This window comes from Hippoglossus hippoglossus, chromosome 9 (genome assembly GCF_009819705.1).
Source record: "Hippoglossus hippoglossus isolate fHipHip1 chromosome 9, fHipHip1.pri, whole genome shotgun sequence".
In the NCBI taxonomy this organism is placed as follows: Eukaryota; Metazoa; Chordata; class Actinopteri; order Pleuronectiformes; family Pleuronectidae; genus Hippoglossus; species Hippoglossus hippoglossus.
In genome coordinates, this window is record NC_047159.1 from 15,159,329 (window position 1) to 15,173,721 (window position 14,393).

Sequence of the window (14,393 nt, forward strand, 5' to 3'; positions counted from 1 at the left end):
GGTTTCCATTATGTCCAGGGTATACTCTCTAAATATAAGGTTTTTACTCCCACAGATTTGATGGCATCACTATCGTAAGGAACGGAGGCAGCTACGGTGCCGTGTCTGCCAACTGGTCCATCAGCAGAAACTCCAGTGATGGCTCCCCGGTGTCAGATGACTTGGCACCCGCCGCGGGGACGGTGAAGTTTGCTGCCGGTCAGGTGACCGCTGTGATTCCGATAAACATTGTGGGAGACGTTCAACCTGAGGAGGCAGAGGCCTTCCTTCTCAGACTGCTGCCGAATACTGTCACTGGAAATGCAGAGATCGACGAACCCATGGAGGTCAGTTTATTGGAGATCTTTTACAAGCCAGTAGTTAAAGTCAATTTATTTATTTGTTGTTGCTCCTTGTTGCTATGGGTTGATGACAGAGAGAAAAAAGGGTGCACTTGTTAGGGAGCATATATGCTCCAGATGTTGTGCATCTGTTGTGCATGTGTGTTTGTGTGCGTGTATGTATGTGGGTGTGTGTGCTTGCGTGTGACCTACTATAAGGTGCAGTGGCAAACTTGGCACATTCCACAAGTCAACCTCTCTTAATGTGTCACTTGGCTCCGTGGGTGTTCCCTTAATGTGGCTGAATCAAAACAAAGCAGACACAGCAGGCGCACTCTGTGTGTGGTGTCTGTGTGCATTTTTTTTTTTTTTTTTAGAAAGAGTGGGTGAAGTGGTGACACATTTTTATAGCTTCCATCTTCGTCCAAGCCTCTTGGCTATGTGTGAAAGCAGTGGGCAGATCTAAGTCTCGTTTATGTTCAAGGCCTGAGATGAGACGCTTGCAGACGCGGCTTTGGTCACATCAGAAACACACACAGCAGAGCAACACCTCAGGTTGTGAGGCTACAGGGTCTGTTTGCCATCTGTGCAGAGCCAGGGAGTTGGCTCAGCAGAAATTCCCTCAAGAGTTAATACACACATTTAACTGTCGGACAAGTTAATCAATGTAAATCGCTGTAAATGTTGTAAGTGACATATACATACACACAAACATGTGTAGGCGCACACAGCTACACGCACGCACACACATAAACATATGCACGCTACACTGAGCTGTAAATCAGCTGTTGCATATGTGCCGGGCAACGCATCAGACAAGTGTAGGCTTCAGGAAAATGAATGACCCCCAGTTAAAATGCTCATGAAAACTCCTCATGCAGTCTTAGCAGAGTTAATTAAAGAGGATGCCTCTCTAAAGTTAGCTCAGGCCTCTGTTTTACTACTCTCAGTCTCACTTGTTTTCTTTCCTCTCTCTGTTCTTCACCTCTCTCCTTTCTTCTTCTCCTCATGACCCGCGTCGCAGTCTCCGTAGCACAAAAACAGGATACACATCAAAGTCCCTAAAAAGCAATTTAATTGTAAATCTGAGCGTCATTGCAATTACCCCCTCTCAGCTTGAAGATCAGTCAGCTCGCTCCTCGCTGCACGCAGGGCTGTGCACGGCCCAGAGTGCTGTCAAACCTGTGACATCACAGTCGCCTCCAAAGCAAAGTGAATAGGACTAATTGTTCTCCACTAGAAATGTTTTATTTAAAATTATTTCAATTATTAACTTCAACCCAAGCCTGTGAGACACTATTTTAGGAGATAAGATAATAAAATAAAAGTCTTTAGTAAAGCGATCGGTGAGCTGTTCACTCTGATTGGACAGAGAAAATGCTCATGGGACTGCTAATTGTCCTTGTAAATAAATCTTTGTTAGTCATTATTTTAGTAATGTTGTATTAATGGTCTGATGTGGTTTGTGTCGTTCTTATGTTGGTATGTGTTCAGGATAGTTTAAAGTTAAGACGTGTATGTTTACTGGTAATGTATTAGCTATTGTATTGACCTATAGCCATTGAATTCTGGTCACTGTTCATGTGGAAGGTGTCATTGCAGCTAAATATATTGTTCTACTTATTGTGCAATGTAAGGGGCAGAAGTCGTGAGCTAAAATCAAATTCATAGTCTCAGGTTCACAATAATACTCATTAAATATTAAATATTTGTACAACCTTTCCAAGATTTGTGTTTCCTTCAACATCCGCAAATGTCTTTTCATCATTCCCTCATCTGACAAAATGTAACATTTGCCTTTCTCTCTATTTCCGCTCTTTCCCCAGATGGTCTTCTATATCCAAGACAGCGACGATGTCTACGGGCTTTTCCGGTTCGACCCTACAAAAGAGCAAAGCATCCAGAGCCAACCCACGGGCCGTTTCCTCTCACTGAGTTTCATCCGAGATGGCGGCACCCTAGGTGACGTGTCGATGACCCTCACCGCCCTCTACATTCCCGCAGGTCCAATAGACCCATCATTGGCCCGTGACCAGATACTGAACGTCAGCAGATCTGTTCATGTGGTGTTTGAGCGCGAGCGGGCGGTTCACGTCACACTGCCGATCAGGAATGATGCCTTTCTGCAGAACGGAGCTCATTTTTTAATACAGGTGACAAGGCTGCAAATATCTTGGGGTTTTAATTCCACAGTTTTTGCGACACTGTGTTTTTATACATTGTTATTCAGGCAACACTTTGCTTGCATGTCCAGAAATGTGCTCTTTCTGCTTGTTTTTTCACTTCTGGCCAAATCAGTGCCATCCAAGGTTTAAGTGGCTCATTTGCATGTGTGAATGGTTTGACACTGGCACTCAAATATGGCATGCTGCTATGGGATGGGTCCAGCTCCCAAGACTAACAACATCACCAAGCCTGTAAAGCAGGCAAAAAAAAGTACAAGAGAAGCCGTCTTCGCATTCTGTAGAACCACAATCACACCACACACACTTTGAGCTTTAAACTTTTACATGCACGAGTGTAAAAGGAGAGAGTAAAGAAATGAGCAGATTGTGAAGAAAACTGTGTATTTTTTATTTATTGATTATTACAGAAAATGTATCTCTCAGTTCTCCTGTTCTGTCAGTTGAATTGTGTCTTCTGTTTTCCTTCTAGTTAAATTCACTGGAACTCGTCGATATCAAACCCAAGATTCCTTCAAACAGCCCGAGGTTCGGGGGACCTCTAAACCTGACCTTAACTGTCACTCCTGACATTGCTAACGGGGAAATCGGCTTTACCAGTAACACCACAGTGGTGGTTTATGAACCAGAGGATAGCAACACCAGCACAGTAAGATATGACCCCTGTGATGCTTGTCTCTGTTGACTTGCAGACTTCAGTATTGTGTGAAATGGCATATTGTGGAAATTATGAAACAACTCTTGAGTTATCTGACAACCTTCAATGTCCCTTAATTTGTGTTAAAATGATGCTATATCATTCAGTTGTCATGTATAACCTAAAAAGTGCTTTTATTTTATAACCTATACTTTATATTCGTATGTATAAGAGGCTGATCCCAATAACGTTTTGGTGCAGGTGAGCCTCCCTCTGCGACGTGATGGGACAGACGGTCAGGCTGTCGTGTTCTGGAGTCTCCAGCCAATCGGGGCCAATCGTGACGATGTAACCGCTGATGACCTGGAGCCTCTGAGTGGCTCTGTCGTCTTCCTCTCTGGGCAGAGCGATGCCTCCATCAACCTCACCATCATGGCCGACAACATCCCAGAAGTGAACGAGACCTTACTCCTAACTCTGGATAGGTAGGGATATGAAACTCCAGGAAAAGTCATAATTGACCAACATAACATCTGTTAATTTTTGTTCAGTTTAAAAAGGCGTAGTAGACCCTTCTGTTATAATTTTAACGTGAAGGGTGTGAAAGTAATGTTTTGAGCTAATTCATACATCACATGAGTGCAGTGAGATTTAGAAGGATCCCATCCCCCCTTTGGTTTTCTGGAGATATCCATGTGTTTGTGGCATCAGTTTGGTTGATGGGTTCATCTGTTAGTCTTAGTTTTGATGAGAACGGCATCTCCCTCTCCCTCCCACTCCTTCCCTGCAGGGTGGAGACTGCACGCTTTATCGTGTTCTTCGGGTAAGTGGGAGCGGGGTGAACCTGGACCTTTTGTGTGGCGTGAATCGGGACTTTGTTTTCCACAGAAGGGCCTACTTCAGGATTTCTGGGGTCTTTGGTTGACGAGATGGGGGGGGGGGGGGTTCTGGGATGGTGTGGGGTGGGGGTTTTCTGCGATGGTGTGACTAAAAAAGAGAATCCAAAAGAGGGTGAGTGTTGGGGCGTCAATAAAGAGTCTTCTCTATTTGTTTTGCTCTAATTTAACCAGGCTTTATTGTGTTGCCCTTTTTAAAGATGTCAGGGTTTGTATGCATGCAGCGCCTCGGCTGTGACTGTTTGTTTGGAGTGCTTCATTCTGTCCTGTCTTTGTCTCTAATTTACCCGTCATGTGACACTCGCTTGGCTCCAATTTTCTTACACACATACACACACACACACAAATCCCTGTGGAGCAGTAAAGATGCAGGCATGCAGATGATTGACATTGTTATGAAAAGTTGTCTAAACAGCAGGACGTCAGGATATGAAATGAGGATCCCATGATACCAGGAATGCATTGGGGAGTTTAATTTGATGTTGCAGAAACAAGAAACATTCATATGTGTGTTTTCATCTGCTAAAACAAGGTGACAATTATCTGTCATGTCTAAAAGCATCTCCACAATGCTCTCCATTTTATGCAGATTTGTATTCATGGCACTGTGCTGGCACCATCTAATACTGTGTATATGTGTGTGAATTTGTCTCAGGAGTAATGTTGAGAATCAGATCCTGAAAGCCGGCTTCACCAGCAGAGAGATTGTCATTATGGAGAACGATGACCCTGGAGGAGTCTTTGAGTTCTCCCCGTTCTCCAGAGGTCCATGGGTCATTAATGTAAGTCAAACTTTGAAGTATTTATCCAGCTGTAATAGAAAAGTGATACCCATGTGCATAAAAAAACCCAAATATTGCTATTTTATCTTCCCAGGAGGGTGAGGCTGTGGAGCTGCATGTGGTCAGAGCCCAGGGACAGCTTCTGAAACAGCTGGTGCGATATGCTGTCATGCCTTCAGGCAACACTGAATTCTACGGTGCCACGGGCATCCTGGAGTTTAAACCAGGCGAGAGAGAGGTGGTGGTGGCACTAGTGGCAAGGCCTGATGGCGTGCCTGAGGTAAGAGCACGGCTAATGCTTTGTTGAGCTTTTGTGGGGATATAAAACCAATTTCCTCACTAAAAACTAAAATCCTTCTGGAGTCAAGTTTCCTATGATTTGATTTAGAAATTTAACTTGTATGTCCCTTTAAATGAGGCAGAATAATTCTGTTTTCATTTGGTGTTCACAAACTAACATCTGTTCTACATACTGCTGCTGAAATGTGTCTGTAAGATTATACTTTAAACCTGTTTGTGTGTGTGCCTACAGCTGGACGAGACTTTTTCCGTGGTTCTCAGTAGCCACAGCACTCCACCCAGTCGTCTAGGCAACCACAGGGAGGTCAACATCACAGTGCGGAAGAACGACGACCCCTTTGGGGTCATTGAGTTCATCCAATCAGAACTGACAGTGGCCATCAATGAGAGCAAGGAGAACGAGACGCACAGGGGTACGTGGAAGTAGCAGTCCTTCAGTGAACCACAGACCGTTTATATGCATAAATGATGAGACTATGATAGCTTTTAGTTCTAAGTTTGTGTTTATTTACTAGTTCATTTAAATGTGAGTAGTGTTGTCTATTACATATTTGTGTCCACATAAATGTAGTATGTGTATATCTAGTGGTCAATCTGCTCCTTAGAGCATCTTCTCAGGCTCAATTGATTCATCACCAGGGTTGTTTGCTTTACTTATTGTGAGCAAGGCAGCTAAAATCTTTTCTTGAAGGTGTAGACTTAGGTCTTTTAGTTTAGTTGTAAGCCAGAGAAATAGATTTTTATTTTGTGTTCAATGCCAAAATTGTTGCTTCGACTATAGGCAAAATGTCAAGAGTAAAGTGTATATAAAAGAGTTAATGACATTAAGAAAGGTCCAGTATCTTATCAGATCCATTGATTGATTCTCTTTCAGCTGTATACCCTGTAGTGAGGAACAGGGGTCATTTCGGAGAGGTGTCAGTGTCGTGGGTCCTGGAGCCGGCCCTGTCCGGAGACGTCAGCCCCCTCCAGGGATACATCACCTTCGAGGAGGGAGAGTACCTGAAAAATCTTACTCTCTTCTCTGTCCCCGATGAGGTAAACATAAAAACTAAATCCTGACTTTGAACCCCATTGTTTTTTTATTTGCATACATGCAAATTTAATATGGTTGTATTTTTTTTTTAATTAAAGATCCCAGAGGAGATGGAGAATTTCACCATCACACTGTTAAATGCCACAGGTGGAGCAAGACTTGGAAACCAACTTAATGCCACTTTACAGATTAATAAGAATGATGACCCCATTTACTTTTCTGGTAAGGATTTCACTAGACATGTGATATATGAATAATTTATTCATATATAACTTCAACAGCCATTCACCTCACTCCCCTGTCTTTTCCCATCTCAACTCAGAACCTGTTGTCGTGCGGCTCCAGGAAGGAGAGGTCGCCAACTTCACCGTTCTGAGAGCAGGGCGGGCCGACTTTGTTGCCACGGTGATGTACCGAGTGGAGTTCGGCGACGCGTCACCGGGTGACCTCAACGTGCTGAGTAACGACACGTTGCTGGTGTTTGACGTGGGTGAATGGATGAAGAACATCTCTTTGGCCGTGGAGGACGACAACACACCAGAGACTGATGAGCCCTTCTACATTGTTCTCTACAACGCCACTGGTGAGTATGGGCCTTGCACCCCCACTGGGGTGAACTGTGAAGTATAAGGATATCATCTGTGAATCGGTGCTCACAGCCGATGTCAGGTTATAAAGTGGAAGTCAAATAATGTAATCTTCATTCCCTTAAGGATAAAAACAACTGATTTTTCAAGGTATTTCTTCTAGAAAAAACACTTAATCTCAAAAATAACATCACCCACTTCTCCCCTGTTAAACTTCCTCTTGTCTTCATGCCAGCTGTGTATGTACAGAAGCATGTAGCCGGGTAATTTAGCACTGTACGTGGTCACACTGAGAGCTCTCCTTAATCCCAGCATTGTGTGTCAGGGATGGGAATGAAAGACCACTGGGCCCCAACAGGACCTTAATTACCAGACTCCAGACTTTCTAAGACACAAAGCCCGGCCACTCCACCGGCCTCGCTCTGTTTACTGATTGACACAGAGCAGAGTGGAGTAAGGGTTAGCCCCTGGTTTATGCCAGTGGATTGTCCTTTATACAGGGATTATGTTAAAAGTCAATAACCCTCATGTTAGGAGTCAGTCAAATGGACACTGGGATCTTGACACCCTTTACCTTGCCTGTTTGATTTTGAGAGGATCTGAATGCTTGTTACAGTGGACTGGTCGTCTGGCAACTTGAAGTATGTGCCTGTAAGCGGTTGTGGGGATAATATTTCCGCAAAACATTTCCTTGTATTCCTTATATGTTCCTTATTCTCTTTAGGTTTTAAAATATAAAGGCTGTTTTAAAGCTCTGAACTACTACCTAACAGTCTACCTGCCCACCTGCCCACCTGCCTACCTATCTGTCTAACAACATACCCACCTGCCTGTCTACCTACCTGCCTGTCTACCTACCTACCTACCTACCTACCTACCTACCTACCTACCTACCTACCTACCTACCTACCTGCCTACCTGCCTACCTACCTACATATCTAACTGTCTACCTACCTACCTACCTACATATCTAACCGTCTACCTCCTTCCTACCTATCTACCTATCTATCTGTCTACCTACCTACCTACCTACCTTCCTACCTATCTACCTACCTACCTACCTACCTATCTACCTACCTACCTACCTACCTACCTACCTGTACCCGTCTACCTGTCTAACTACCTGCCTGCCTAACTACCTACCTACCTACCTGCCTATCTAACTGCCTACCTACCTACCTGTCTACCGACCTGTCTACCTACCTACCTCTCTCTCTCTCTCTCTCTCTGCCTCTCTCAATGTCTCTCTCCGTCTCTCTCTCTCTATCTCTAACTATCTCTTCATCTACCTCTCTCTATCTCTATCTCTATATACGTACATACTGGTCTATACTAACCTGATAGTATGTTTGTGTGCTCAGGTGATACAGTCGTGTACGGAACTCACACAGCGACTGTGGTGATCGAGGCCAACGATGATGCCAACGGGATTTTCTCCCTGGAATCCACAGAGAAACCAGTGAAAGAGGGCAGGACCAATAATTTCAAGTAAGGAACATGTGTCCTCAGGTCACCTTTCCTTTGTGACTGATTTAAAAGTTGAATGAGTGTGAATGAGAATGAGCAACAATCATATATATTAAACATTTTTACAGCCTCTATGCAAGTACAAAACTCGATTTCTATATTGTTTTCACCTTTATTTTATAAATGAATCCTCTCTTCTCTCCTTCCACCAGTGTCCTGCGTGCAAGGGGCCATTTTGGTAATGTTGCAGTCTTCTGGCAGCTGTTTGCCAATGACTCAGTGACTCCTCTGGAGGAAAACCAGGAGTTTACCAACACATCTGGCTACATCACCTTCACTACAGGGGAAGAGACTAAGCCCATTATCCTGGAAGCCATCTCAGATAAACTTCCAGAGTTCAATGAGTTCTACATCCTCAGTCTGGTTAATATATCAGGTGAGTTCAAGATAGCAGTGATACATTTGTCAGACCCAGTCAGGATAAAATTTACCATGAAATACAATGTTTTGATTCCAAAAATTACAGAGAAAGATGAGTTTCCTTTATAATTGTCTATTGAAGACCCTTCAACTCCTGCCTTTAATTTCTTTAAGGTGGTTACCCAGGGGAAGGGGGACGACTGGCCGACACTTCTCTGAACGCCTCTGTTTTCATCCCCTTTAATGACGACCCGTTTGGCGTCTTTGCCATCGCTGACAGCAACCTGGACCAAGAAGTAGCCGAAGATGTACTCTCAGAAGATGATATGGCTGATGTCACTTCCTTCACCATCCTCCGGCAGCAGGGTACTTTTGGTGATGTGCGCGTTGCCTGGGAGATTGTTTCTGGCCGCTTCCCAGAGGGCCTTCCTTTGATGGATGACCTGCTCCTTCTAGCTTCCTTCCCAGATGAGGTCGAGCTCAGGCCTCACGCCAGGAGACACCACTCAGCCACAGACACGTGGTTTTTCTCTGGGCTCCCCGGTGCTTACGGGACCATCTCACCCGAAGATGGGCCTGCTGCTGTCAGCAATTTCACCTTCTCTGCCTGGCTAGTGCCCAGACCAGACACAGATGGCTTCATAGTCTCCAAAGGAACCAGGAACGGGACCTTGTATTATGGAGTGAAGGTCCACACTAATGAGTCTCATGTCATAGTGATGCTGTACTATACGGTAATAGGATCAAACAACACTCAGATGGCCCGGGCCAGTGCTGAGAAGTTCGTAGAGGATAACACGTGGTTACATGTCATCATTACTGTTGATGATGGGATTATTCAGTTCTTCTTGGATGGGAACCCTATTCCTGGTGGTCTGAAGAGCATCAAAGGGGAAGGCATCAGTGATGGTAAGTTACTGTTAGAAATATATCAAACAATTAGTGTCAATCATATGCTCGTTACACTCATCGCTTGTGTCTGCAGCTGTTTGTGTGTGTGTGTGTGTGTGTGTGTGTGTGTGTGTGTGTGTGTGTGTGTGTGTGTGTGTGTGTGTGTGTGTGTGTGTGTGTGTGTGTGTGTGTGTGTGTGTGTGTGTGTGTGTGTGTGTGTGTTGAGCATATGTTGCCATGGCTTTTTGGTTGACCAATACACCTTTAACTTGGGAATCAAAATCTGGCCTCTTTGCACCACTATTCATTTATATTCAAATCATATGCTGATACATTTGTAGATCTTAAAAATGTGGCTGGTTTTAGCTCTTACAATGTTAACATACTCTTTCTATGACTCATGGCCTTCGCCAGTTTTGGTTTTAAATTAGTTTTTGGAGGTGGAAGGTCAAAGGTCAAGGTGACCTCATGTTCTTGTGAATGTGATAAATTAGGAACATCCAATGGGAATCGAACCCTTTTTTGCCCTGTGAACGCCTGAAGAGCATCCTTTAAAATTTGTGAAAAATCTTCATTTAGACTCACAGATGAACGGATTAGATTTGGTTGGTCAAAGGCCAAACATCAAGGTTAGAGTGGCCACACAAAACAAGTCCTCGTGAACATGATATATCTCCAGTCTGCCTTTAAGGGATTTGTTCAAATGTTGACCAGTTGTCACTTGGACTCAGAGATGAACTGATTCGATTTCAGTGTTCAAAGATCAGAGGTCACTGTGGCCTCATATGAGTCTGGAAAAAACAAAGTATGTCGACTGGAACTGCACTGGTTTTTATAAGCCTAATTCAAAGAGGCACAAATTCTTGTAATGATGGACATCTGCTTGTGTGTTTGTATGGCTGTGTGAGAAATACACTCTAAAGCTTGTTTCTCACTGTTAACATATGGAGGAACAACAATACTAAACTTCTTACATATACTGTATGAATTAATTCACACAGACACACATTCACCTACCCCTCAGCTGCCTCCTCATTGTTCACAATTGGGACTCTGCAATGCTTGAGTGAGCACTTAGCCTCTGCACTGCTGGATATTGTTACTGCTAAAGGGAATCAGTCGGCATTTTCTTTTCTTCCTCCTCTCTCTGATTAATGGAGACAATAGTGGCAGCCTGTAGCGGACCCAATGGTCCCAGAGAGGAAATATCACAGCAGATATATACATAATCATCAGTCATGTAATGCGTTATTGTCTTGTTACTGGTAACTCAAGCCACAGATGGATGGCTCTGTGTTGGGGCTTTATATTTGCTCACTGTGGCAGATTTACTGCATTTGTTCCCTTTGTACAAGAGGAGGAAACAATAGACGCAAGAGGTGTAAGGATATAAATGAATAATGAGCAAGAGCTGGACCTACGCACACTGTGGCCTTAATCAAGATTATGTTTGGGATCCCAGTGCAGTAGAATTAGTTCCAACACTAACAATATTATGTTTATCTGACATTTATCATTATAACGATGCAGATTCCCTTCGGGATCATGTTCTGTTGTTATGATCTCAAGCCAAATTAAAGACTCATGGAACAATGTGCAAAAGCCACAAATTTGTGTAATTTCACAAAACAAGTTTATCAAACTGTAACTTTTAACCAAGCAAACTTTTTTCGTTTGTTTTCTGTAATTCTAAATATTGTGAAATGTTTTTTTTCCCTCGTACTTCTACCCCAGGACCTGCAACACTGTTTATTGCCTCAGATCCTGAGGGTGAACGGCGCTACACAGGCCTTCTCCAGGATGTTCGCTTATATCACGTCAAGCTGAACCGCAGCCACATCCACGAGCTTCACACCCAGCCTGCCAAGACGGACCTGCGTAGCATCTCAGGTTACCTGCGCTACCGTCAGGATGAGAGGCAGAAGTCGTTTGTGGTGGAGACCAGGGACGATGATGAAGAAGAGGGTGAGGAGGTGTTCTACCTGCAGCTGGTGGCGGTGCGCGGGGGAGCCCGCCTCCCCCTCCTCAGACCCACAGCCATTTTGCGAGTCATGAAGAGTGACAATGCCAATGGGCTTTTTGGATTCACCGGTGCCTGCATACCTGATGTAAGTTCACCCAGTGGCATTTAGTGGAACCCATCTGCTGCTAAGTATTTCTATAAACTCTATTATGACAGATAATGCAGACTGTCAGTTGAGCATAAATGATGCGTCTCCTGAATTAACCTGATTCTACATGACCACTGCTACTGTGGCATTTGTCAGTGTCATCACTCAGTTGTGTCCACAGAGAGAACATGTGCATAGAAACACGTGTAATGTAAACCCAATGGTTTGTCAGCCCCTGTCCTGCTGCATATTTCATCAGTCTTCATGCCTGGCTGCAGGGAGAGCATGCTCTCCGTTTTTAGTTGGATTGGATGTGTCTGCTGTCGTGTTGGGCCCCTCTCAGGTAGAGCGACAGCTGGCGAGGCCGCCGCAGCTCTGCCACTCAGGGCATTCCTGTAGAAGCGTATCGGGAGTTCCAGCACTGGAGATGAGAGATCTTGTTCCTTGTCTCTCTCAGCACAACAGGTGGCAGAGCTACAGGCATGACATTCCAGCAGAACTGGAGAATCTCTTTATACCCTAGACCCTATGGGGATGAACAAGACGTAGAGGCATGTGGGCTATCAGGTGTTCCCTCTCAAAATCACTTAATTACTGTGCTGGAATTAGACTGGGCCATTAACATAAACGGTCTGATTAGCTCATGTAAGCATAACAAACTGTCAGTAAGTGTTTGGATATTGATCTATGCGTCCAGTGTCTCTGAATTAATTAACATTTTTTCCCCTTGTTTGTCCTCATAGACGGCTGAAGAAGGCTCCACTGTCTCTTGTGTGATCGAGCGTATGCGGGGATCCCTGGACCACGTCTACGTCAACTACACTGTAACCCAACTGGACACGTTGAACAATGAGACGGCAGCGCATCAGGATTTTGTTAATGCCACCGGAGCTGTGCTTTTTCTGCCTGGACAGCGTTCTGAGGTGTGTGTGTGTGTGCCTGTATTAATGTGTCCTTATGTGAGCCCCTCTGAGTTTATCCAGGGTGTCATCGTGCACAGTCACTCAGTGGGTAAAAAGCAGGTGTGATGTACCTGTCATCCATTGTATTTGCACATTATCATATTGATTTGAAATTTATATACAGTATGTCCAATTCATCAGTCGTATAATTCAGTCCTCCGGTTGCATCGTTTTCTTGGTAATCAGCTCCACCTAGTGGTCATGTCGCCTATGCAGTTACAGATGAGGCAACAGGTGTCTCCTCATAATAAAGGTTCTACTTTATGTCTGTGGCAAACAACTAAAAGAAAAGTTGCTATCATCAGCTATCCTAAATCAAGCACTTAATGAAAGCTGAAATATAGATATATCGTCTATATGAAATAGATTCAGCTTTATTTGTAACTTCCATACTACACATCATACATGAGCGATGTGCACTCCCAGGAGCTTGGTGCTGCTTATTTGATGTCTTATGATATTTTTAAGGGTATAGCCTGGACTAAAAAACAAAACTCATGCATGTACTTTCTTTCTGTTAGGTACTGAACCTGTTGGTGTTGGATGATAACCTCCCAGAACTGGCAGAGTCCTTCCAGATCACACTGGAGTCCACAGAGACCGGCGATGGGAAGCCAGGCTCCACTCCTACCAGTGGTGCAAGCATCGACCCAAATAACTCTGTCAACACCGTCACTGTCACAGCCAGTGATCATCCTTATGGTATTCACCTACATACCTAAACAACAGAACTTTTGTACTTCAAATATTATTAAGTGATCCATATTTTTAAGATGATCTTGTTTTGTTATAATTTCTCCTGTTTTCTCTCTTGTAACCATCACTGTCACACACAAACACTCAAACACCCTTCTTTCTACCAGGCCTGCTGCAGTTCCAGCCCAGTCCTCCAGGGAAGGGGTTGATCTCTCCAGCGTTAGAACCTGCCCACATCACCGTTAATGAGGAAGATGGACAAATCCGTCTGCCTGTGACCAGGGCCCAAGGGCTTTTGGGAAGAGTCATAGTAGGATATAGGACAACCCCTTTCACAGCGTCCAGCCCTGAAGACTACGAGGTTAGTTTCCACCAAAGTCCTTAAAGGGATAGTTCACCCAAACTATTAACCCAAAACACTTTTGGAGTTTCAAAGGTAAACAGTGTTGCAGCCAAATCCAAATCCAATTGTAGTAAATGGGGATCACTTCTTCAAAAAGCCTCCATATTGCTCTTGTGGTGTCATCCATGTGTCCGTGAGCCCCGACATTCATATTCAACTCAAAATGGCGTCATTTACACCATGTTTTTAGCCATGTTTTCCTCCTCCTAACAAGTTCTTGCAAGAACTAAAGCCACCCCTCCATCAGCATAGTGGTGAGTAGATTTTGGGGTGAACTATCCCTTTAAACTTACAGATGCACACACACCGATGATGTATCAATAAGTAGATTAAGAGAAAACATTTTGCCTACTATCCTGGTTTCCTCTTTATATTCCATCTGCAGGACTCAGATGGTGTGCTGGAGTTTCTTCCGGGGGAGAGGTTGAAGTTCATCACTGTGACCATCGTTGACAACCCCGTCCCTGAGCTGGACAAGATCTTTAGAGTGGAGCTCTACAATGCCGACGCAGGAGGTGAGAAATAAGTAGTTAGAATTAGTTTTCTCAAGCAAAATCTTTTTTTAAGTCGTTACATTTTTATCCGCAACCTGTCTTGACCTATCCTAATCATAGCTGAACTGACCCTGTATTCTATCCTACTGTTTTTGTGTGTTTTGTGTGCTGTGCTCCTGTGTGCTCTCCCACACACACACACCTACCT

The 14,393-nt window shown here is 44.1% G+C and overlaps 1 protein-coding gene across 2 annotated transcripts in view; it reads left to right on the forward strand.

The window, feature by feature from the left end:
• The window catches only part of adgrv1 (adhesion G protein-coupled receptor V1), a 115,177-nt gene that overhangs the window by 22,804 nt on the left and 77,980 nt on the right, over positions 1 to 14,393 (forward strand). For both annotated transcript variants that reach the window (XM_034595227.1, XM_034595228.1), the window contains exons 9-26: positions 56 to 326; positions 2,147 to 2,473; positions 2,976 to 3,152; positions 3,402 to 3,625; positions 4,692 to 4,818; positions 4,913 to 5,098; positions 5,351 to 5,531; positions 5,993 to 6,156; positions 6,253 to 6,376; positions 6,477 to 6,737; positions 8,103 to 8,229; positions 8,421 to 8,644; positions 8,803 to 9,537; positions 11,254 to 11,627; positions 12,374 to 12,553; positions 13,114 to 13,294; positions 13,456 to 13,649; positions 14,077 to 14,206. In XM_034595227.1, the coding sequence (XP_034451118.1) occupies positions 56 to 326; positions 2,147 to 2,473; positions 2,976 to 3,152; positions 3,402 to 3,625; positions 4,692 to 4,818; positions 4,913 to 5,098; positions 5,351 to 5,531; positions 5,993 to 6,156; positions 6,253 to 6,376; positions 6,477 to 6,737; positions 8,103 to 8,229; positions 8,421 to 8,644; positions 8,803 to 9,537; positions 11,254 to 11,627; positions 12,374 to 12,553; positions 13,114 to 13,294; positions 13,456 to 13,649; positions 14,077 to 14,206 (4,187 nt within the window). The remainder of the gene's footprint in view (positions 1 to 55; positions 327 to 2,146; positions 2,474 to 2,975; positions 3,153 to 3,401; positions 3,626 to 4,691; positions 4,819 to 4,912; positions 5,099 to 5,350; positions 5,532 to 5,992; positions 6,157 to 6,252; positions 6,377 to 6,476; positions 6,738 to 8,102; positions 8,230 to 8,420; positions 8,645 to 8,802; positions 9,538 to 11,253; positions 11,628 to 12,373; positions 12,554 to 13,113; positions 13,295 to 13,455; positions 13,650 to 14,076; positions 14,207 to 14,393) is intronic.